The 25,155-nt window shown below is 40.7% G+C and overlaps 3 protein-coding genes across 16 annotated transcripts in view; 2 read left to right on the forward strand and 1 right to left on the reverse strand.

Moving 5' to 3' along the window:
- SLC17A1 (solute carrier family 17 member 1) overlaps nucleotides 1-25,155 on the forward strand; it is a 215,238-nt gene that overhangs the window by 145,202 nt on the left and 44,881 nt on the right. The window lies entirely within an intron of this gene.
- LOC145518219 (histone H2A type 1-A) overlaps nucleotides 1-25,155 on the forward strand; it is a 60,667-nt gene that overhangs the window by 29,762 nt on the left and 5,750 nt on the right. The window lies entirely within an intron of this gene.
- The window catches only part of SCGN (secretagogin, EF-hand calcium binding protein), a 50,027-nt gene continuing 27,115 nt past the window's right edge, over nucleotides 2,244-25,155 (reverse strand). For all 5 annotated transcript variants that reach the window (XM_081522132.1, XM_081522137.1, XM_081522134.1 and 2 more), the window contains 5 exons: nucleotides 13,326-13,381; nucleotides 9,682-9,727; nucleotides 9,379-9,438; nucleotides 8,227-8,295; nucleotides 2,244-2,448 (listed from right to left, as the gene is read on the reverse strand). In XM_081522132.1, the coding sequence (XP_081378258.1) occupies nucleotides 2,320-2,448; nucleotides 8,227-8,295; nucleotides 9,379-9,438; nucleotides 9,682-9,727; nucleotides 13,326-13,381 (360 nt within the window). In that variant the 3' untranslated portion in view covers nucleotides 2,244-2,319. The remainder of the gene's footprint in view (nucleotides 2,449-8,226; nucleotides 8,296-9,378; nucleotides 9,439-9,681; nucleotides 9,728-13,325; nucleotides 13,382-25,155) is intronic.

Genomic DNA, 25,155 nt, shown 5'->3' on the forward strand with positions numbered 1-25,155 from the left:
TTAAATGAATATAGGTCAGCTTCGGGTCCAATTTTTTTTTTTTTCCATCTTGTGGATTGATATCATCTCAACCCTTGAAATGTTTGTTCTTTGAAGGATGTCTGGGTAGGTACACAGTCAATATTTGGACACTGAGAAGTCTGTCTGCTTGGCTTGCCCTGTGCTATTTTTTGGACTCTCTTTAAGCTCCCATGAAGTTAATCCACACTGAGTGATCCAGACTTGGAGAAATGTCCTGCTGGGGAATGTGGAGGACCCCACAGTGAGACCAAACCTCTGGGGAGGGGCCAAGGTTTCCTGAAAGGTACATGAAAACTGACAACGTATGTGTGTGTGTATATGTATACACACAACACATCTTTATCCATTCCTTGTCAATGGACATTTAGGTTGTTTCCATGTTTTGGCTATTGTGAATAGTGCTGCTGTGAACATAAGAGTGCCTGTATTGTTTTGAATTATAGTTTTGTCCGATCATATTCCCAGGTGTGGGAGCTGGATCATATGGCAATTCTATTTTTAGTTTTCTAAGAAACCTCTACACTATTTTCCATAGTGGCTGTACCAAGTTATGTTCCCACCAACAGTGTAGCAAAGTTCCCTTTTCTCTGCACCGTCTCCAGCATTTATTTGTAGGTGTTTTAATTATGGCCATTCTGGACTGGGGTACCTCATTGTACACCTCATTGTAGTTTTAATTTGCACGTCTCTAATAATTAGTGACATTGAGCATCTTTTCATGTGCCTACTGGCCATCTGTATGTCTTCTTTGGAGAAATGTCTATCAAGGTCCTCTGCCTATTTTTAAATTGGGTGTTGGGGTTTTCTGTTGAGTTGTTTGAGCTGTTTGTATATTTTGGAGATAAGGCTCTCTTCTGTTGCATCATTTGAAAATTGGCCATTACTCACTCTCTGAATCCCCACCTTTGAGATGTACAACCACAGACATGTTGCTTAGTTTCTATTTGCCTCAGTATCTCCATCTCAGAGGTGAGTGTCATGACTGTATCTACCTCACAGGGTTTGGTGAGGACTGAATTATTGAAGGTATAGAACACACCCAGAAGTTCTTGGTGCATAGAAAGCACTTGATCAGTAATAATTACTGATACTAATTATCTGTATGTTGGAGGTAAGAGACACCTAAGAGAAAGGGAACCAGGTTGGGACCAGTGTGTGCCAGTGAGGGGAATCTCTTGAGTGGTAGAATTTCTTGGGTTATGATCAGCATGCTACACTGTAATTTTTATGAATTACCTATAACACTTCATTAAACCTGAAATTCCTGCAGAGTCTGTTATAAGTTAGGGATGTTATGGAAAATAAAGTGTCAGGACAGTCAAGGAATCACTCTCTGCCTCTGCCACAGGAGAGAACAGCTCCCTCTCGGGGACTGAGTCAGAGTTCCAGGAGTGAAGGGCAGAGGGTTTGGTCCATGGGGGAGCCAGCAGCCTGCAGAGAGATCCCTGATAGTCACAGGCACAGGAGAAGTCCTCAGGCGTTCCAGATTTGCCAGAGGAAACTGTTGGAAAGGGAATGGTTGGAGGGGGTAACAGATGCTTGGGTTACCTGGAAAAGATTTTCTCCAAATTTCTTGTGTTTCTCCCTGCCTGGCCATGTGAGTTCACAAAGCATTTAAGGGCAAAACCCAGCCCAGGACGAGTGTTCGGGTCTTCCCCACACAGTGAGATGGGGGTGATTATTGGAAAATCCTACTCTTGACTGGAGCTCATTTGGGCACCTGAGAACGATGGAAGGATTGTTGGTGCGGCTGCCATCACGGTCTTCTCCCCTCCCCCCACCCCAAGTTAGAGAAATGGTTCCTCCGTCCAGCCGTTGGGTAGAACCCTCTACTGGTCACAACACAATAAGTTATTACTGCACCTTTGTTTCCAGCTGCAGGTTTATTTCCACTTCAAAATCTATTTGTAGGAGTCACGAGACTGCCACAGGTGCCTCACACTATTGAGTAGAAAGCCCACAAGAAGAGGACAGACAGATGGACTCAGCTGTCCCCACCTCCTCAGACAGGGGGAGGACAAGCCAAGCAGACCCTGGAGATCAGCTGAGTCCTTAGGGCGACAGGAAAGCCCAGGGTCAAGGGGAAGATAACACAAACCTTGCATGGGGGGCTTCCAGTAAAGGCAGGAAAACACCATGCCATTCAAACAAAGACCCTCCAGTCCCTCTCCTTGCCTAAGAATGCCACACCATTTGTTAGAAAGTTTGCCTACTGTCCCCAGTAGCAAAGAACAGATAGAATTTTACCAGCAGGAGCTCAGAAACATGCTAAAAGCAAAAGGTGAAGTGGTCTGGGGATTAGGGGTTGATTTTCAGCCCAAGACACAAAGCCAGCTCAGACTTCTGAATTTTTCCATCCTTGTTCACATCGCAGTGGCGCAAAAGAATCTCCCGAAACTTATCAAGGTCCACCCCTCTGATGCTGGGCTGAGGACAACAAAAAATAACATGTCAGTAGGAAGTCGGTGGTGGTCCCACCCTTTCATGCCACCCCGCCCCCACTCCGTGTCTACTAAACTTAGGGGACACCCAGCCTCTGGGAGCGCCTCCCTGAAGACAGGCCTCCAGGGAGGATTCCATCTCTTCATCCCACCAAATATTGCTAAGGACTAGTTTTCTGCCACCAGGTTTAATTCTCATCCTGTCCCTTCAGGTCAGAGAATGTCTGTTCCTACGTTGCTTCTCTGCAGTTCGTACAGAAAGCCTGCCTTTTTCTCAACCACAATAAAGATATTTTGCCTTAGAGCAGAAGATTGTCACCAAAATTCTGTCTCACTACACTGATGAGAGAAGGTGCATTTATTAACTCCCTGCGGAGATACTGAAATCTCCCTCTAGTTTTTAAAAAGGTAACAATGAATTAAAATCTGAAGAATTATGTTGTTGAGCCAGATAGACCCCATCAGATTTATTCCAAGGAATATTTCAGGGGCTAAGAAGGAATTGTGATGCAGGTCAGCTAGGAAAATGTTCTAAACTCAAAGGCCTACAAAAGTGAACAATGGTGGAACTCGGTGATTCTTCCTAGGTTATTTTATTTAACCTTCACAATAACTTTGGGAGGTAAATGATTACTCCTTGTTTACAGATTAGATCACAGAGGCTCAGAAAGAACTGAGACATCTTGCCATGCCAGAAGTTGCAGGAGCGTTTTTGATCCCAAGTCTTTTGTTTCCAATTAAGTGCTCATTTCACCAGTTCTCTGTTCTCGTGGGGAATGGCTGGCCTAATGAAAGCCATATGAATGGTGATGAATCTAAATTTAAAAGTCAGCGTCTGAAGAGAATGGAAAAACCAACTAATCAGATTTCCAAACCCTTTGATTTTCAAACCCTTCAATTAGTGGACTAGTTATGAGTAAAGAGTGCAGGCAGCAGTTTGCAGGGTTTGATTTCATGAACTCTCAGAAACATTTGCCATCACCTAACCTCACCCCAAGGTTTCCTCACTTTCAAAGAAAGTTCTAGGAAACCTGCAATAGAAAACAAAACCTTTCATTCTACAACTAGACAGCCACATTAAGACAAGCTAATTGGCACTGTCCCCCAGGGTAAATGACTGACACCAAATCCACCCTGATAGAAGGTTTTAACAGAGAGGAGAAGGGGAAAGAACAGCAGGAACTGGGAGCCAGATGGCAGAGAGCAAGAAGAGAAAACACCAGAGTGGGGCAGGATTCTGGGAGAATCAGGAGGGGAAAATTGGGGGCCAGAAGCTAAACTTGGTGGACTTCGCTTCTCTGCCAAGAATTTCTTGAGTGATTGGACAAAGAGGCTAAGGTGTAACCCATTGTCTGTAGGTTCTCTTTGTTGAGTAAAGCTCCCTGGGTGTCAGTGCCAAGCAGGTGTAGAAGTGGCCCCAGGGAATGTGGCCTAGAGGTTCTGAAAACAGCACGCTACCCTTTGTGGCTCCATATTAAAGGCTGGTTTGCTGTACAGTTACAAGGCAGGGATGTTTGGTCTTCAGTATCCTCAAACCACTTTGGCTACAATCCTTTCTGTAGCAAGTGACACCCTGTCTCAGGATCCTTTTAGCAAATTCCCACTCTTTTGAAAAGTCTCAGGTGGTAGTCATTTACATATTAGCAAAAATTAATTTGCTAAGGTATTGATGCAATAACCAGGCTATTCTAAGTGCTTTTTTTTTCCTAACATGTTTCCTGCAAAGGAATTATTTCCTTTAAGTGAGTTGAAATATTTTTGCCTGTGTGGAAGTATGTGTTGGGAGGCACTTGTGGGTATGAATGTGGGTATATGCGAAGGAAGTTTCTTTGGACCTTTTGAGTTGTGTTTTTAATGCTTGATAACTTACTAGGAGTCAGGAGAACTGAATGACACAGCTCAGAAATGCTTGGATCACAGAAGACAAATCATTTGAAACCACTGAGGGCCTCTGTTTTAATAACAAGTTGCCAATATAAATGCATGCAGTTTCCCCTTCTAAGACCTCTATGCGTCCCCTCTTGCCAACCATCTTCTTGTCAACAACAGAGAAAAGCAGATGGTGTGTCGAGCAGGGAAGAGAATAAACTGTTGAGACCTGGGGCAGGACCTCTCATCATCTCCAGGCAGACACCTTGGTCATCCTGGCGTCCCTTTTATATGGCTTCTAACATTATTGTTCACATGTGTACTTCTTGGTGGGTGCTTAGAATCTTGAATGTCTTGCCTTCCCACTTTCTAGTTTAGGATGTAGACTGTTGTGTTGGTGTTGATTTTCTTGCTGTGCTAAGTGAGCTACAGTCTTTTAAAAAATCTTGTGCAGAAATTATGGTGTCTGCTCCCTCAGGGACTTGCTGTCTCAACACATTGATGGAGAACAGGCTTGGGTACTGTTTTCCAGAGGTTAAAGAAAAGGGTGATCTGGTAATCAAATCATCTTTTTAACACAAATTCAACCTATGCATCATACATGACTGGACAAGAATTAAAAAGCTATAAAATAAGCTTGTGTTCAAGTCACGCAGTCATGTCCAACTCTTTGCGACCCCATGAACTGTAGCCTGCCATGCTCCTCTGTCCATGGGATTTTCCAGGCAAGAATACGGGAGTGGGTTGCCATTTCAGGATTATTATAAACATCAGGGATTCTGTCCAGAACTGTATGTTTAGAAACTGAGCCAGCCCCCTGCTGACTCCATGGCATGCTCTGAAAATTGCTTTTAGAATAAGTTACAGATATTGGCTTAATTGCCTTGTGGCCCTTTCTTATAAAATGAAAATAAAGAAAATTCACAGGAGATGGATCTAGTTAATGAAGCTGAGAAATATCAGATCTCAGTTGTCTCAGGGTCTCAATGACCCAATGGTCATATTTGACTACATCTTTCAAATTGTATGGTGAATATTTTTTTAAGCAACGTGGAAGACTAGAAAGGACCAATAAAGATAGGCGCCTTCAATCACCTGGCTTCAGGGGAGAACATTAGTAACTAATTACTGTGTACATACTTTGTAGCTCAAGAGATCAGCTCCTATAAACTGCTTTTGTATTACGGGCCACAATCTGACCCAGTCCTTAGAAACCGGCTGTCTCAAGCTGTCTGGTACTAACATGGAGAAGTTCCACTAACCCCACAGAAACAGAGTGGCAAGGACAGAAATGACAGGGAGCCTCTGATTTCCCATAGAGGTGATATGAGTCCATCAAAGAGTGAGACAGACTTCGGCTTCCAGCTCAGGTTTTTAAATGGTCTCAAATTTTTTCTTTTAATTTTCTCTAGAAAATTATCTGCTCTGCTCTGTTGCTGGTTTAGGTTTTACTCCATGGTCTTACATTAACCTTTGGAAGCCATTGCCAAACCCAGAGATGGTTGAAAGGCAATTGAAAGAGTCTGGAAGGATCTGAAGCCTCTGGGCTCGACAGGCATTTAGGGGCCCTGGAGGCCCCTACAAAGAGGAGGCCACACAGCTCTGGAAAACAGGTTCCCTATCCCATTTTATTCTAACAAAAGCAAATTAAAACTCCAGTTAGACAAAGTCTTCTGCTGTGCAGCTTCTGCTGTAACCTGTGGAGAACTCCACAGGTCGGTAGGTGCTATGTCCCATAGATAACTGCTCACTTTCTATGACAGAAATCATTCTGGTGTTACATAGATAATGAGTGAAATGGGATTTTTTCTTTATCAATCAGTGTATAAAAGACAACACCACACCAACACCCAGCGACTGTTCTGACTGTGCAAACACTGGTGAAATCTCCCACAGGAGCAACATGTGAAGGGGACAAAGAAGGGACAAGGGGCCAGTTGAGTGGGATTAATAAGAGTTAAGAGTTATCCTCATTAGACCTCAGAAATAAAAAAAAATGTCTCATCATACCTACTTAACTACAATATGTAAACTTTCTGGAGATTTATGCCAAAATCTGTATCTGGGCATTTTTCCACTGCAAAACCCCATAATTCTAATCAGATTTTCAAGAAGGTCTGAGACTCCAAAAAGAGTTAATTGTTGCTACTCTAATTTATTGCCATTTAGGCCAATCAAGAAATGATCCTTGTGTCCTATACAGACCTCAAAAGCAATCCCTAAGGATATTATCCCTAAGGTCACAAAGAGTCGGACACAACTGGGTAACTGAACTGAAGGATATGAAACTACAAACTTCCGTGGCTACACAGTCCCATAGAAAAACACCCACATAAGAATTGAAAATACCTGGATTTTTCCTGGATCGTGCGGCTAGTCAATACAGTTCATCAGGATCTCAGGAGATTGCTTTTTCAAACATTGTTTACCCTACATAGAACAGCTCTGTGATGTACATATCATCTAAATTATATCAATCCCAACCACTGCAATGCCTTCCTAAATAAAATAGCCATCTTAGGCTAGGTGTTAGAGCAGCCTGCTGCAAGGTTGGGGGCACTGAGTGCAGCGATGCGTGCACGGGACCTTTTGAAGAAGGTCGCCATTATCTTCATTACCTCCACCATAGTTTGGTCTCAGGTCAAACAACAGGGAGGCAACACAACCCCGCCCATCAACAGAAAATTGAATTAAAGATTGACTAAGCATGGCCCTGCCCATCAGAACAAAACCCAGTTTCCCCCACAGTCAGTCTCTCCCATCAGGAAGCTTCCATAAGCCTCTCCTTATCCATCAGAGGGCAGACAGAAAGAAAACCACAATCACAGACAACTAGCCAATCTGATCACATGGACCACAGCCTTGTCTAGCTCAATGAAACTATGAGTCATGCTGTGTAGGGCCACCCAAGACGGACGGGTCATGATGGAGAGTTCTGACAAAATGTGGTCCACTGGAGAAGGGAATGGCAAACCACTTCAGTATTCTTGCCTTGAGAACCCCATGAACAGTATGAAAGGGCAAAAAGATAGGACACTGAAAGATGAACTCCATAGGTCGGTAGGTGCCCAATATGCTGCTGGAGAAGAGTGGAGAAACAACTCCAGAAAGAATGAAGAGATGGAGCCAAAGAGAAAACAACACCCAGTTGTGGATGTGACTGGTGATGAAGTCAAGTCCAATGCTGTAAAGAGCAATATAGCATAGGAAACTGGAATGTTAGGTCCTTGAATCAAGGCAAATTGGAAATGGTCAAACAGGAGCAGCCCCTTGGTGTTTAAAAAAAAAAAAGAATCCCAAGTATGGAATTTATTACATGAAGTTAAACGTTTTAGTTATTCTAGTAACCAAGTCCCTAGGAGGAAGACTTTCTGTAATCAAAAAATAAAACAGCTGGGTGCTCCTTTGGTAAAATAGATGACTTTCAAGTGATGGTAACAAGAAGCTCCTATGGGGGCTTCACTTAATTGGAACTACAAATGATCTCAAGAGAGACGAGATTTGTTGGGTTTCACAAATGCTCAAGGGTTTCCCAGGTGGTGCTAGTGGTAAAGAATTCGTCTGCCAGTGCATGAGACATAAGAGACACAGGTTCGATCCCTGGATCAGGAAGATCCCCTAGAGGAGAGCATGGCAACCCACTCCAATATTCTTTCCTGGAGAATCCCATGGACAGCAGGCTACAGTCCATAGCATTGTAAAGAGTCAGACACGACTGAAAAGACTTAGCACACATGCACAGATGATCAAAGTTTGTTAAATAGGCTACATTCCTAGATTTTCTGCAGCCATTACTCTTTGGCCCTACTGATTCCCCCCAAATAAATAATGGAATCAAAACAGCAGCCCCAATTCCTGATGAGAATGATCTATCTACACAGGCTCGTGAAGTCACCTGGACAAGCTCCATCATGTCTTTGACAAACCCATCCACTTCTGGGCCTTCTAGGGCTCCAGTTTTACTCTGAAAGATAAAAGATACAATCAGCCATATATAATTTTCTTAAGTCAAAAAGCTTAAAGAATAAATTACACAAGTAGACTAAATCAGTATTCTTTTGTGACTGCAAGCAGGTTTGGAAACAGCATGTTCTAACATGTTCTCTGTGTAGGACATGCATGCTCCACATAAATCAAAAGAATTGACTCTAAGTAACTCCCCTCATGTAATCAATGGAATGGTTTGCAGTAGTTTTGATGGAAGCAGTAGTTTTGAGTTCCTTACTGTGACAAATAGCATTAAAGATTATACAGACTTTATTTACTTCTCAAATACCAGGACTCAGTTCAGACTAGTGCTAATTATACATTCATTGACCCTTTGAAGGACATACTGCCATTTTAAGATTTTTCTTTATGATTTAGCAATGATTTAATTATTATCAAAACATATTTTAAATTCAAGAGGTACTAGATTGAGCATATTAGAACTATTATATGGTTCATGTATAAAATCTTATTCTTTTACCCATTTTATAAGAATGCCTATAAAAATACAATACATATTAAAATATTTCAGTTTCTTCTCTAAAGTTTCAGTTATGACAAGTCATCCATTTTCAAGGTTCTTTAATCCTGAACCTTTAAAATGTCATTAAAAAAAATCCATTTCCTTAGTGTGTTTTACCAGACACTAGTCCAGTAATTGCTATGTGCCAGGAACTCCTCTAAGATCTTTACAAACATGAATTCACTTTCCCCCTATTTCTTTAGATTGGGTGTGGTTTTTTTATTTGACTATTTGCTTTTGTATTTGAGCATACTGATATAGAGACCAAGAAGGAGAAACTTTCTTTTAATTTGGATATAAGGCACAGAAAAAAAAAAAAAAGCGACTTTATTCTCTTCTCCATCATCAATACTCCCTTGTCTATTTTTACTTAGTTCTCAGAAGTTTTATTATAGAGAAGCTAAGGGTGCCTTGACATAGCAACACAGATGTGCGATTGCTATTCATTACACAGGTTAGGGTCTGTGACCACACAGGGACTAAACAAGCTTCCTACCTAAAGTTGGCCAGCGCAATATATCAAAAAGGCACACTTACAACATCATAGTGAGCAAAGATTTTCTCAAAGTCCCTTTTTCTTTCTTCAGTGGAACAAGCCTGTGTATGGAGAAAGTAGTATGTCAGTCAGTAATGTGAAACTTCTGTTCATTGTACCATTCCTCCAGGGTCTTAGGCAACTTTTATAAACTTTGAGTCAACAATCCTTAATCCCAGCACTGAGCTTTGTCAGTCTCTAAATAAATTAAAGGCAAGACAATTAAATGCCTTTCTTCCCTCCCTCTGAAATCTGTGGAGAAACATGAATGGTACAAACCCATCTAGAGAAGTGTCACTACTTACATCCATTTTAAATTGGAGAAGGAAGTTTTCCTGAAGAGCCAGAATCCTAAACAGGGAAAAACCCAAAAACAAAAAATGTAATCCACGTGATGATCTTCCAGCTCTCAATTACAAGTAAAATGTATAACTCAAGTGTGAGGAAAGGACAGACAATTTCCAAGTTATTCTGCAGAATAGGATCTGTGCTTGGAAAATAGGAATTTATGCAGTACAAAAATTAAAGAAGGGAAAGACTTTCACAGGAATTAGTAGTCACCACAGACACTAAAAAATTCCAGCAAGGTTGCAGGTACAAGGTCATATGCAAAATTCGATTGTTTTTATATATATTTGTAATAGCCAATCCAAAAAAGAAAGCAGGAATACCATTCCACTTATAATAGTATCAAAAAGAATAAAATTCTTAGGAATAAGTATAAGAGACCCTAAGACTTAGAGAGTGATTTTTTTCAACATTGATTTATAGTTTTCAAAGACAATCTAAATATTATTGCAGCCATGAAATTAAAAGACGCTTGCTCCTTGGAAGAAAACTTATGACCAACCTAGACAGCATATTAAAAAGCAGAGACATTACTTTGCCACCAAAGGTCCATCTAGTCGAAGCTATGGTTTTTCCAGTAGTCAGGTATGGATGTGAGAATTGGACTGTAAAGAAAGCTAGGCACCGAAGAATTGATGCTTTTGAACTGTGGTGCTGGAGAAGACTCTTGAGAGTCCCTAGGACTGCAAGGAGATCCAACCAGTCCATCCTAAAGGAAAACAGTCCTGAATATTCATTGGAAGGACTGATGGTGAAGCTGAAACTCCAATACTTTGATCACTTGATGCGAAGAACTGACTCATTGGGAAAGACCCTGATGCTGGGAAAGATTGGGGGCAGGAGGAGGAGGGGACGACAGAGGATGAGATGGTTGGATGGCATCACTGACTCAATGGACATGAGTTTGAGTAAACTCCGGAAGTTGGTGATGGACAGGGAGGCCTGGCGTGTTGCAGTCCATGGGATCACAAAGAGTCAGACATGACTCAGCGACTGAACTGAACTGAAATATTATTGAAGGACATCCCATGATCAGGAATTAGACTTAATATTGTTAGGATGGCAATATGCCTCAAATTTATCTGTATATCCAACGTAATTACTGTAAACATCCTAGTTGCCTTTTTTGCAGAAATTGATAATCTGATTTTACAGTTCATGCAGAAATGCAAGGGATTTGGAATAGCCATAACTATCTTGAACAAACCTTTGAAAATCGTTCCTGATTTAAAGACTTACTCAAAGCAACAGTAATCAAGATAAGGTGGAGTGCACAACATAAGATGTAGCAATATCATAGGGATAGACATGTGGATCAATGGAATAGAAAAGACAGTCTAGAAATATACTCATACATTTATGGTCAATTGATTTTTGCCAAGGCCATTAAATGGAGAAAGAATAGTCTTTGAAGAAATGGTGTTGTGGCAAATGGATATCCACATAGACTCCTACCTCATACCATATATGAAAATTAATCTAAACGGTATCAAAGGCCTAAAACTAAAAACTTAAATAATAAAATTCTTAGCAAAAAACATAAGGATAAAGCTTCAGAAGCTTAGATTTTGGCAGTGGTTTCCTACATACAACACCTAAAACATAAGCAACCAAAACAAAATTCTGTAAAATTAAGCAAAATTAGATAAATTAGGCCTCATCAAAATCAAAAACTTTTGTTCTTCCAAGGATACAATCAAAGTAAAAAGGGAACTATACAATGGGGGGAGAAAGTTTGCTAATCATGTAACTGATAACAATCTAGTATCCAGCATATGTAAAGAATTGCTACATATGCTACAAAGAATTGCCACATATTGCTATATATTTTAATCTCCAATAAAAGGAAAATTAACCCAATTTTAAAGTAGGCAAAGGATCTGAATGGACATTTCTCCAGAGAAGATATACAGATGGCCATGAAAATACGTACAGAATCATTAGTCATCGGGGAAATACAAATCAAAATTACAGTGAGGAACACACCCGCTAGGATGATGCCAACAATAAATGCTGGTTAGAATATGGAGAAATTAGAACCAAACCTTCGTACAGTATTGATGGGAATGCAAAATGACATATCCACTCTGGAAAGCTGTTTAGCAGTTTTTCAGAAAAGTAAGCACAGAACTACTGAGTTCCACTCCCAGGTATATAACCAAGAGAATCAAATACTTATGGTCACACAGAGACATGTACAAAGGTGTCCATAGCCACATTATTCATAATAGCTAAATAGTAGAAGTAACCTGCATGGTCATCAACCGATGAGCATATAAACAAAACAGTATATACATACAGTGAAATATTATTCAGGTATAAAAAGGAAGGAGCTATCGATACATGCTGCAGCATGGATGATCCTTGAAAACACTATGCTGAGTGACATAGCCAGACACTGAAGACCACATATTGTATAATTCCATTTATATGAAAGGCCCAGAATGAACAAATACATAGGAACAAAAAGTAGATTAGTGGTTGCCAGGGACTGGCGGGAGAGGGGAGGAGATAATAATTCTTAATGTTATGCAATATCTTTCTGCCTTAGTGAAAATGTTCTGGAATTAGGTAGTGGTGATGGTTGAGCAACCTGATGAATATACTAAAATATACTGAATTGTACACTTTTTTAAAGGGTGAATTATACAGTATATAAGTTATATTCAACAAAAGTTACCTATTTCTCTTTTCTGCGTAATTTCAATTGTACTTCAGTGGAATTGAGTCAGTTTCAAAAGACTAAAACCTTACATTTATGTTGTATTCATAATCATGGGTGTATATATAGGGAAAGGTAGAAAAAATATCATGAAACAATGTGGAAAATTTTGCTTCTCTGGATGTCCAGGGTAGAGAGAATTAAGCCAAATAGAGGGTAGAACATCCTGGGACTCAGCAAGGAATACTGTTCTCATCTATTTGTTGGCGTCATATTTTAGATAGTTTTTAGACATTTTTTCCTTTAGAAGGGAGCTTGTATATAGAGTAGTAGGGCTTCATTTCAGAATTAGGGATAGAGAAAGAAGATTCCCATGAAAAAATATTTTAGGACTTTTCTGTCATTGAATCAGTTCCTTATTGCTGCTGTAACAAATTACCATAAACTTAGTAGCTTAAAACAACACAAATTAATATCTTATAGTACTGGAACTCAGAAATCTGAAATGGACTTCACTGGTGTTTCATGGTGTTGACAGGGTTGTATTCCTTATGGAGGTTTTAGGGGAGAATCTGTTTTCTAGTGTTTTTCAGCTTCTAGAAGCTGCCTGCATTCTTTGGCTTATGGCCCCTTCCTCTACTTCAAAGGCAGCAATATAACAAATTTCTCTGTGATTCTGATCTTCTGCCTCATCCTTCCATGTTTAAAGGACCCCTGTTATCATATTGCATCCACCCAGATGTTCCAGAATAGTCTATTTTAATGTCTGTTAATAGCAACATTAATTCTATCTGCAACCTTAATTATCTTTGCCATGGTACATAAGCTATTCACTGGTCCTGGGAGATCAAGTCTCACCTTTCAGAAAGGAGAGTGTGCTGTCATTAAACTCCTAGGAATGTGTCTCTGAATCTTTGACACCACTTCCATGCTACTCACCTTGCCAAGTCATTAAGATCCAACCGGCCATCTTTATTTTTGTCAAAGATCTTCATCTGGAATGCAGAAGGGGAAAGGACTGTAAGAAATACGTGTAATGGGAATTCATTTTGAAAGTCATTGAAGTGCTTTGCTAGTTTGTTCTTCTGATTATATATTTAAATTGGCTGAGGCTGACTCATAGGGTCTCTCCCTACAGTGGATAGAAGAAATATTTTTTCCATGAAGGCAAAAGTAGCTGAGGAGGATATGATACAGGAGAAAGTCTCCCTCTATAAGCCTCAGAGGACTGTAGGAAGGAAGAGAGACAGTGAGACAGAGATGAGAGTGAAGTAGACGGATGTGTGAGCTGACTCTACTGGAAAGGGGTTCTGGAGAGAGAAGAGCACTGGCTACGGAAGGACAACACTGAGTGTGGAGAGTTGCTGTGGCTTCACTTTCCCCGGACACTCTGAGATCCCAAGGATCTGGATGCTGAGTCAAGGACCAGTAGGGCTTCTATGGAGCCGACTGAGTATGAGATGATGTGGGTCAGAGGATGGGGGTGGATCGCTGAATCAGCAAGCTGGAAGGAGGGTGTGGCACAGAATTAGTGGTCTGCACTCAGCAGGAATTAAAGGATGGCTTCAACCATGAGCATCAGCACGGTAGCAGCAACTGTGTGGTCAGGAGTCATCACCCTGGAAACCAGAGCATTGTGTCCAGGGACCTGGACCCCTCCCCTTCACCACGAGGTTCTCAGGGCCACTTTTCTCTCCTTACCCACCTTGATGTCATTTTTAGAGAAGGGTCTGGCTGAGAAGTCTAAGATGCTGAGCTTTTCCTTACTCAAAGAAGCTGTTTCAATTTATTAGATCAGACTAAGCTTTAAACAAGATAGGATTAAAAATTAAAATGGGGAAGACCAGATTAGTTTAGGCAAGGTAGAGGAGACACATTTTTTTACTAAGTTGTACTAGGAGTGGATTTTGTGACTTAGCAACATTTTGGTTTTGTAGGATATTTCTAATTATATCCTTATGAGGAGGCTGTACAGGGAAGAAGAAGCAGTGAGATAATCTGAGGATAAATCTAACAGATTTTTACATTAAAAACATATGAGTTCTTCCTTCATCTTTCCTCACTCTCTAAATCAAGTTTATTTTTACTATTTGAAGTGAATTTGAAATCCCATTCTCCCCAAACCTTGGCATCACAAATGTGTATTACAAAATTTATTAAAACACAGAAGCCATCTTGAAACAATAGAATAGTAGCTGGTTGCTAGTCTGATTATAAGAATTTATCAGGATTTTCTTCCTCCCCAAACTTGATTATGAAGAAGTCTCAGAAAATGACCAGTTTATAAGAGGGAGGGAAGAGTAAGCTCCTAGTAATTCATGATCTCAGTAACTGAGAAAGTTGTTTGTGAATAGGTCTGTACTAATTCATAGAAGTACATTTGGTGAATTTTGAATGTTTGGCAATTTCTGTGGCAGACAGGGGACTGATGGTTTCTTAATTTTTAAAACTCTAATAGTGAACTTTTGTAGCGCAACCAACACTTCATATGTTATTTCATTTAATCGTCACCACATTCTTAGAAGAAATAGCTGCATGCCATACAGGCAGGGAACTGGAATTTAGCAAGATTAATTTGTATAAGAAAGTAGTAAGATTTAAATCCAAGCTTATCTGTCACAAGAACTCTTTCCATAAACCAGGCTCTTAGCTTTACAGGCTCTGGACATCTCATGGTTAATGTGGTACATGGTTTATTTTTGGTTATGAAAAAAAAATCTGGTGCCATAGATTATGCCAGAGATGTGGTATTTACTTTTTCTGATTGCCTTTCTTTCTGTGAGAAAGCAAAAAAAAAAAAAACAACAACAACTCTATTTATGTGAGTTTCCCTCTGACCTTTGTGGACATTTGCTCATGGCACAAGTCGATCATGGAGGACTTTGGTGGTTCATGGGGGTGTCATTGGGGACAGGGGACTGAGGATTTCCCTGGTGATCCAGTGGCTAAGACTCCCATGTTCCCAATGCAGGGAACCCAGGTTCAATCCCTGGTCAGGGAACTAGATCCCACATGCCGCAACTAAGCGTTCACATGCTGCAACTAGATCTCATGCTGCAAGTAAGACCCAATAAGGCCAAATAGTAAAAAAAAAAAAAAAAAAAAAGATTCCATTTTCATCCCCACATTTTTCAGTACTAAATATATGAAAGGCTCTATAAAGTCTCTTGAAATGGAACACAATGATTTTACTGACAAACTCCTTAAAATTCTTTAGGCCAGCAGGTCCCCTTCTTAGGCAAGATACCCCTCAGAGTCTGTAGTTATACCCAGAATTTTCCTAAGATTTAATAATAGCTTTATCTTAATTTTTAAGATCCATATAGATGCCATCTGGTGGCGGTTTGGTCATTAAATTGTGTCTGAGTCTTTGTGACTCCATGTACTGTAACCCACCCAGGCTCCTCTGTCCTTGGGATTTCCCAGCCAAGAATACTGAAGTAGGTTGCCATTTTCTTCTCCAGGGGATCTTCCCAACCCAGGGATCAAACTCATGTCTCCTGCTTGGCAGGTGGATTCTTTACCACTGAGCCACCTGGGAAGCCCCAATAGATGCCATAGTGATTGTAAAATACAAATTCATTTAAAACCATTACTGGGTTAATCATAACTTCTTACCAGAAACAATAGATCCAAGGTACAACTACAGTCCATGAATTTTTTTTTTAACAATTGTTAATTGATAAGTTGAGATAGAGTGCAAGGTCAAAAATATGCAGATAGTTCAGAGCAAAGAGTACAAAGTAGAAGTCCTTCCTGTCCTTATTGTAGAGATAATTACCATTCATAGACTGTATCCTTCCAGAAAATTTTTAAACATTTTAGTATGTCTATCTTTGGTTTTTTTTAGACAAATAGAACCACATTCTATGTATTATTTGCAACTTGATTTTTAAGCAATATTTTTGGAAATCACTCCTTAACAGATGTTTTTGTTTGTTTACTTAAAAAGGGATTCTCATTCTTAAAAAGTCTGAAAATTGTTGCCATGTACACTCAGAAAGGATTTAGAGCCCCCTCCCAGGTTACTGACTCAAGAATTGTATGTTGAATAATTGGGCTTCCCTAGTGGTTCAGCACTGAAGAATCCACCTTCAATGCAGAAGACACAGGATCGATCCCTGGGTCAGGAAGATCCCCTGGAGAAGGAAATGGCAACCCACTCCAGGATTCTTGCCTGGGAAATCCCACGGACAGAGGAGCCTCTTAGGCAATAGTCCAGGGGATATGACGGAGCGACTAAACAACAAGTGTTGAATAGTTACCATGTGTCTAACAACATGCAAGGCACTGTGAGAGACTCTCAAAAATCATTAAGGGGGTACAGGCTTTTAGGAGCTTACAGTGGAATTGGAGCAGCAAAAATGAATATCTGAAATACGATTCAGCATTATCTCCTTGACCACTGAGACAAAGAAACAGAACAATGTGTTAGAATACTGAAGAATACTGAGAAAGGAGATGGGACTTCAGATAAATCCTGAAGGAGGGGCAGCTTGAAAGGTGGAGTTCGTATTCACTGGATTGAAGAAGATCCCCAGTGAAGCAGGTCTGTGGGGGAAGGTCAGAAGGTCAATTCTGGATATGCTAGGTTTGAGAGGCATATTGGGCATCCAAGTGGAGACATACCTTCAAGTATGTGCAAGCAGCTCAGAGAAGTACTCTCAGAGCTATAACCTGGAGGAAGTCACCATTAGCTGGTATTTAAAACCATGAGACTGGGTGAAGTCATCAGCATAATGGTGGACATGGAGGCAAAGAGATTTCAAGACAACTCGGCAGGGGAGGGATAAATTTGGATTGGAGTTGAAATAGACACACTACTGTGTATAAGTTGAGAGCTCCAAAGAATAGCAAGGAGAGATAAGAAAGCCTTCTTCAGTGATCAGTGCAAAGAAATAGAGGAAAACAATAGAATGGGAAAGACTAGAGCTCTCTTCAAGAAAATTAGAGATACCAAGGGAGCATTTCATGCAAAGATGGGCTCAATAAAGGACAGAAATGCTATGGACCTAACAGAAGCAGAAGATATTAAGAAGAGGTGGCAAGAATACACAGAGGAACTGTACAAAAGGGATTTTCACTATCCAGATGATCGCGATGGTGTGATCACTCACCTAGAACCAGACATCCTGGAATGTGAAGTCAAGTGGGCCTTAGGAGGCATCACTTCGAACAAAGCTAGTGGAGGTGATGGAATTCCAGTTGAGCTATTTCAAATCCTAAAAGGTGATGCTGTGAAAGTGTTGCACTCAATATGCCAGCAAATTTGGAAAAGTCAGCAGTGGCCATAGGACTGGAAAAGGTCAGTTTTCATTACAATCCCAAAGAAAGGCAATGCCAAAGAATGTTCAAACTACCACACAATTGCACTCATCTCACAAGCTGGTAATTTTGACATCTCCTCCATGTAAAAATTCTCCAAGCCAGGCTTCAACAATACGTAAACTGTGATCTTCCCGATGTTCAAGCAAACTGGTTTTAGAAAAGGTAGAGGAACCAGAGATCAAATTGCCAACATCAGCTGGATCATCAAAAAAGCAAGAGAGTTCCAGAAAAACATCTATTTCTGCTTTATTGACTATGCTAAAGCCTTTGACTGTGTGGATCACAATAAACTGGAAAATTCTGAAAGAGATGGGAATACCAGACCACCTGACCTGCCTCTTGAGAAATTTGTATGCAGGTCAGGAAGCAACAGTTAGAACCAGACATGGAACCACAGACTGGTTCCAAATAGGAAAAGGAGTACATCAAGGCTGTATATTGTCACCCTGCTTATTTAACTTATATGCAGAGTACATCATGAGAAACACTGGGCTGGATGAAGCACAAGCTGGAATCAAGATTGCTGGGAGAAATATCAATAACCTCAGATATGCAGATGATACCACCCTTATGGCAGAAAGTGAAGAACTAAAGAGACTCTTGATGAAAGTGAAAGAGGAGAGTGAAAAAGTTAGCTTAAAGCTCAACATTCAGAAAACTAAGATCATGTCATCCAGTCCCATCACTTCATGGCAAATAGATGGAGAAACAATGGTGACAAACTTTATTTTTGTGGGCTCCAGAGTCACTTCAGATGGTGATTACAGCCATGAAATTAAAAGACACTTACTCCTTGGCAGTAAAGTTATGACCAACCTAGACAGCATGTTAAAAAGCAGAGACGTTACTTTGCCAACAAAGGTCCGTCTAGTCAAGACTATGGTTTTTCCAGTAGTCATGTATTGATGTGCAAGTTGGACTATAAAGAAAGCTGAGCACTGAAGAATTGATGCTTTTGAACTGTGGTGTTGGAGAAGACTCTTGAGAGTCCCTTGGACTGCAAGGAGATCCAACCAGTCCACCCTAAAGGAGATCAGTCCTGAGTGTTCATTGGAAGGACTGATGTTGGAGCTGAAATGCCAATACTTTGGCCGCCTGATGCGAAGAGCTGACTCAATTGAAAAGACCCTGATGCTGGGGAATTTTGAAGGCAGGAGAAGAAGGGGAACGACAGAGGATGAAATGTTTGGATGGCATCACCAACCCAGTGGACAGAAGTTTGAGTAAGCTCTGGGAGTTGGTGATGAACAGGGAGGCCTGGTGTGCGGCTGTCCATGGGGTCACAAAGAGTTGGACACAACTGAGCTACTGAACTGAGCTGTATATAAAATAGATAATGAATAAGGACCTACTGTATAGCACAGGGATCCCCACTCAATATTCTAATGGCCTATATGGGAAAAGAATCTTAAAAAAGAGTATATAACTCATTTACTTTGCTGTACATCTGAAACTAACAAAACATTGTGAAAAGTGACGGTGTTAGTCACTCAGTTGTGTCCAACTCTTTGCAGTCCCATGGACTGTAGCCTACTAGGCTCCTCTGTGCATGTAATTCTCCAGGTAAGAATACTGGAGTGGATAGCCATTCCCTTCTCCAGGGGATCTTCACAACCCAAGGATAAAACCCCAGTCTTCTGCATTGCAGGCAGATTATTTACTGTCTAAACCAATAGGGAAATCAACCATATTCCAACAAAAATTAAAAAAAAAAAAAAAAGCCCAGTTGTGTCTTAGGTTGGCTTGGATCAGAGACCTAGGGAAGGAAGCAACTGGAAGTTAGATGCTTTAATCCAGGCATGAAGGATGAAGGATGAGAGCTTGGACAGGGTATAGGATGGGGATATTCTTTGTGTGACACATTCTCAGATTTCATTGTTTTTGCAATAGTTCACATTCCATGCTCGAATTAGGTATATAAGTTAGTTATGTCCCACATGTATGAGCTTACATTTTAAAAAGCTCAGTATTACCTAATAATATTCTATTCAGACAGCTAATATTCCCCCCTGCCAGGTGTTGGCAGCCCCTCTTAATTAGTTGTCATAATTGGAATTTGTTAATAGTTTCCTTCCTTGTACAGAACATTAATTAGGAGTTTAGGTGAGACAAGGTTGCAGACCTTAACTTTTCTGATTGCGTGTTCTGCCTTGACTTGTTCATTGTTCAGGTTTCAAACAGTTTTCAAATACGCCAATCCTTATTTGGGTCAATTTGAATTCATTTGGTAGGCTACATCTAAGTAAAGCATTTAATGCTAAACCTTGGAACCACATCTTTAATGCAATGTTCCTCTGACTGTGTCCATTGCTCAGTAAAAAGCCATTAAAGCAGCAGTAAAGTGATTTCACACTTGGTGTATCACTTAGTTAAAGCTCAGATCCTAGAAGTCTTTTTTTTAAGAGTGTTGAGTTTCTATAAGTTAGTGTACCCAAAAGTCTTTAGGGAAATGTAAAAGGCCTTAAAAAAAAAAAAACAAAAAACTGTAGCCCAGTTCCCATATCTGTTCATTGGAAAAGTATCAATTGCCTCTGCAATTTAAGAAAGAAAAAAGAAATAGATGGCCCTGAATCTCATTAAACTCGTCTAATTTTCAGGGCAAACTCAGATCCTTGGGTGGAAACTCTCACTAGATTCTTGAACACTTATCTATCTCACCAGTGCATAAAGGACCAATGAGGGGTCATCTGGAGTTTGATTGATCATGGTCCTATCCTCATGGGACAGTTTGGAATAAAAATGAATGCTTAACTGCAGCATGCTTGAGCAGAAGCAGCACGGAGTTTTAGCTATGAAACAGACACATGATATGAGTAACAGGACAGTCTTGGTCCATGGACATCTCTCATCCTAGATACTCAAAAGTTGGTTAAGACCGTTCAGATTCCCCTCAGCTGCCTCTCAGGACTCACCTTCTGGATCTAAGCTCAAAATCATCAAAAGTGTACATTGCTGTGTCTTCATTTCACTGATTTTCCTCAGGTCAGGGCATTCCATTGTAAGGGCTGCCTGCCTGAGGTTTCTTAAATGTAAACCATAAGACTGTGAAGAAAAGAGCTTTGGGCAACTAGGGTTGCAGGGCTGATGCATGAAGAGCAGAATCTCTTTTCAGCCAAGTATTGGCTTTGTAAACAGTCTACATGTCTCCTCCCTGCCTGCTCCTACCCCTTATGATGGGATGTTTGACTGAGGTGACCCCTGGGGCTTTATGCAGCCACAGTTCACTCTTCTTCCCTTTCTCCCTTCCCCAGTTTAATCAATCAATGTTCCTCTCTTCTCCAGAACAATTTTGTAGAACCTGTTCTTTTTTCCCTTTGTCTTTCATTGCTTTGTTTCCTCTTTGGTGTTTAATAAGATATCAGTTCGCAGGATTGTTTAGGTACTTCATGAGAAAAATCAATTTTTCTGGGTAATAAATTCTGTTTTGACTGTCAGAGCTCCTGTATTATCTTATCTATAAAAATATTAAGAGGATCCTAATCTCCTAACATGGCCTTTGCCTCACCTTGCTCTTCACTTTATTCGTAGGGATTTGTACCTTTTCTTGATTTCTCATAGAGCTTAACCTTCCCTCTTTTGAAAATTTTCAATTTTATAATTCAGCACTTAGACTTTCAGTCATAAATGTTTCAGTTTGAATACAGTTTGAAGATAGATTGGGGTCTGGGAATTTCCACTCCATCCTTATCATCTCTGACCTGTAATCCTCAGTTTTTTCATTTATAAAATAGGTTATTTATTTAAATACTTATTTCATAAAGTTTGTGTAAGAATCAAATGAGATGTTTGAAAAGTGCTTTGCACAGGGCCTAGCACAAAAGGAAGTCTCAATTATTATGATTAAGATATTTAGTACCAGAACAACACTGGCAGTGTTTCAATGAAAATAAAAGTACTGCATGTTAAGAAAACGTCTTTTAAAAATTTAACTTTAATTCTGTTCACCTACCTTTTCTTTTAAAACAAAAGAAAAAAATTGAAGAAGAGTCGATTTACAATATTTCAGGTATACAGCTAAGTGATTCAGTTATACATATGTATGTGTATATATATTCTTTTTCAGATTCTTTCCCATTACAGGTTGTTACAAGATATTAATAGTTTCATGTGCTATACAGCAGGTCCTTGTTGTTCATCTATTTTATATATAGTGGTGTGTATCTGTTAATCCCAAATTTCTAATTTATCCCTCCCCCGGCCTTTCCCTTTTGACCACCTAACTTTTCTTGTCCTGCCTTTGCTGAAGTTATAGAATTGCTGCTTCATTGTAATGCATCTTGTTTTTGTTTTTTTTTAATCAGGAAAACTTTTTTAAAATAGTTTAATTGCATTTTAAGGTGATGTCGACGTATTTAAGGACTGAAGGGAAAATTGGACTTGGCTGCTACTTATGGGTAGAGACAGTATGGCAGTGACATACACAACAGGGATGGAAAGGGGAGACCAGAGTGAATTTTTGCACCTTTTCCCTTTGTTTTTTTAATCAAATTTTCTCCCAATTGGAAAACTCTATAAGGTCAGAGACTGTATCTTTCTTGGTAGGTTGTCCCTAAACAGTCGTTGAAGGAATGAACTCACATCTTTGTGTGAACTGGTTTGCCAGATCACATTCTAACTGGAGAGAAAAGCATTAAGAGAGTGGGGGTTTTGGTGAGGGAGCGGGTGTTCTCAGTCACTGTGAGACCCTACCCCTCAGACTCGAAAAACCACTTCAGACTCAAGAAAAGGAACACAGTGACGTGATTTCCGAGTCCATAAGGACAAATCCTAGGCTTGTCCTGCTCCGATTGTCTTTTCTGGATTTGCTCTGCTCAGTCTCCTCAGCTGCCTCTAGCTCTAGCCCTTACTCCTACAGCTGCTACTTGCCGTCATCATCGTGGGGCTCCCTTCTCCCTGTCTGTCTCCATACACTGGGCTCAGCGTGACTCATAACCACTCTCTGATTGGGGTCCCTCTGGATGACTCTGTGATGAAGGATCCCAGTGGGACCTAAGGATGGAGCTCAGCACTCCCAGGCACCCTTTCTGGTTCTGCCCTGGAGGATCTGGTTTTAAAAAAGGAAAGAGAACAAGGAGAATTTCAGAATACTGCTGGAGGAACGTCAAGTCTGTGCAAAATGCTGCCATGTGCAGTGTGTAGTATGGGAGACACTCCAAGAGGGAGCAGGAATCACGCTGGGGCTGGAGGGTCATGAGGAACACACATCAGAGAAGCAGGAGGATCCCAAGGGCAAAGTTTACTAATATTGTCAGGGTTTATTCCTAGGTGTCTATTAGGTAATAACAGAGTTCATTAGGGAGCCCACTGTGTGCCATGCTCCGTGTGAGGGCTAAGAACACGCAGATAAAATGCCTTGCCCCAGATGAATCACAGGCTAGTGGAGCGCAAGATCTGTAAACAGTGTCCGTGTCACCCTTGACTCTTAGCTGTTTCATCAGGAAATCCTACTGATTCCATCTTCAAACAGATCTAGTTCTCATCTCTTCTGCTTCCCAGCCCTGGTCCAAGCCGCCATCCTTTCACCTGGCCTCTTAACAGGTCCTCCTGATTCCTTCCTTGCCCGTTTCAGGTGCTTTTCAACACAAAAGCCAGCTCATGGCATCCTCTGCTTCAAACTCTCCATCTCCCTCCAACTAAACCCCCAAGTTCTCACAATGGCCCCCAAAGCCTGACTTGGTCTGCCTCTGTGTCATCCTTACTTACTCTGCTCCAGCCACACTGGTCTCCTCCTGTTCCTGGAAATCCTAGGCACACCCCTGACCCAGGGGCCCTGCTTGCTGCACCTTTGGTCCTTACTCAAGCTGCATCATCTTGAAAGGCCACCCCTGACCACCCTGTTGAAAATCACACCTCCCCAATCTCCCATCCTAGCTGCCCTGCTGGCACTATCTGGTCTACTGTTTAATTTTTTCCATGACACTCATTACCTTCTATCATGCAATGTAGTTTATTACTTATTATGTTTATTATTAGTGTCAGTCTCTGTTTTGCCCACTGCTGAATCTTTGCTGACTAGAATAGTGCCAGAGGCATAGCAGGTATTCAATGAATATTTGCAAAGTGAATTAAACAGATGACTATGATGTTAAGACATTGAAATACACAAGATACTATAGGAGCACAGAGGAGAGGCACTTGGAGCCACTATAGAAGAAGATGATGGAAGAGGGCAAGATGATTTCTAACTAAATCTTGAAGGATGAGCAAGAACCAGGTAGACAAAAGTAAGGAAAAAATAGCTGAGCTATGTTTAATGAAAGTCAGAAAGTAGTGGCTTAGTATTCTAGTTGGAGATGGGAGGAAGCCCCTCAGAGTCAAAGGTATTCAAAGAAATACTAGAAATCTGCTGGGGATTCTTAGTGCAAGCATTTCACTGCCTAAGGTCTGCTTTATAAGTTAGTAAAAATCAAGGTAACAATGGCCAGAGCTAACATAATGTTAAATCGATGTTGAAAAAAGTGCCCAACTGGAAGAGTAATCTCCTTATTATTCTCTCTCCCAGGCAGTTTCAGTCTAATTTCCTTTTTCAGAGTATTCATGCTATTAGACAGTTTCACAGGAACCTAGGACAAAAGGAAACCAGAGATACACCGGTAGCTGGGAAATTGCTTCCTGTTTCTCAGGGATTTCCCACTCACTGTTGAGTGCTAAGCCTGTCAAAGGATTTCAGACAGTATTATGCATGCTATTAAAACAGATCAACATAGTAGGAAGCCAAATTATCTCCTAGCCTGGGGTGTGAGTCTGTCCTGAGCATCGGCTTAGCTCCCATCCAGGCCATTTCTAAGTTGTCATGGTCAAGACCACATTCTTCCTTCCCAGGGCGTGTGCCCTTGGCTTGGGGACAGCATTTGGAGTAGTCAGAATACAGAGTGAGAGCCAGAAGATCCAGGGCTGAAAGCCAGGCGAACCCAACTTCCAGTTTAACTGGTGCCTTAGGCTAGACAACTTACCATTTCCCAGTTAATCGGAGTTTTAAAACGAGTTTAGGAAATCAACTTGGTGGTGGCTTAGTCACTTACCCTTTCTAAGCTTCAACCATCAGATATACAAAATAGCAGGAACAATGCCAAGGCTATAGAAGAGTTGTTAGAATTAATACAGTATTTGGAAGTATCAATTAAAGGCCTAAATAGGTCAACCTTGTAGTACACATTTTAACAGGGATCCATTAGTCTTCTCTGTGATATGCATCCCTGATGGTTCACCAGAAGGTTCAGTAAGATGAGTCTGTTTAAGAATTCTTTTCTATAGTAAGTGTAGCAATTGCACAAGCAATTAAAACTTTACCAGTAGTTTTCTTGCTTATTAATTAAGAAACCTACAGAGTTTGATTGGAATGAAGCACACATTTGGGGATGGGAAGGGACTTAGGGGAGACAAAAGGTAGAGAAGCCAGATCGGATTCAATACAGATTATTATAGAGTAGCTCTGGGAGAA

This window comes from Giraffa tippelskirchi, chromosome 8 (assembly GCF_054371585.1).
Source record: "Giraffa tippelskirchi isolate mGirTip1 chromosome 8, T2T-mGirTip1v1.2.pri, whole genome shotgun sequence".
Lineage (NCBI taxonomy): Eukaryota > Metazoa > Chordata > Mammalia > Artiodactyla > Giraffidae > Giraffa > Giraffa tippelskirchi.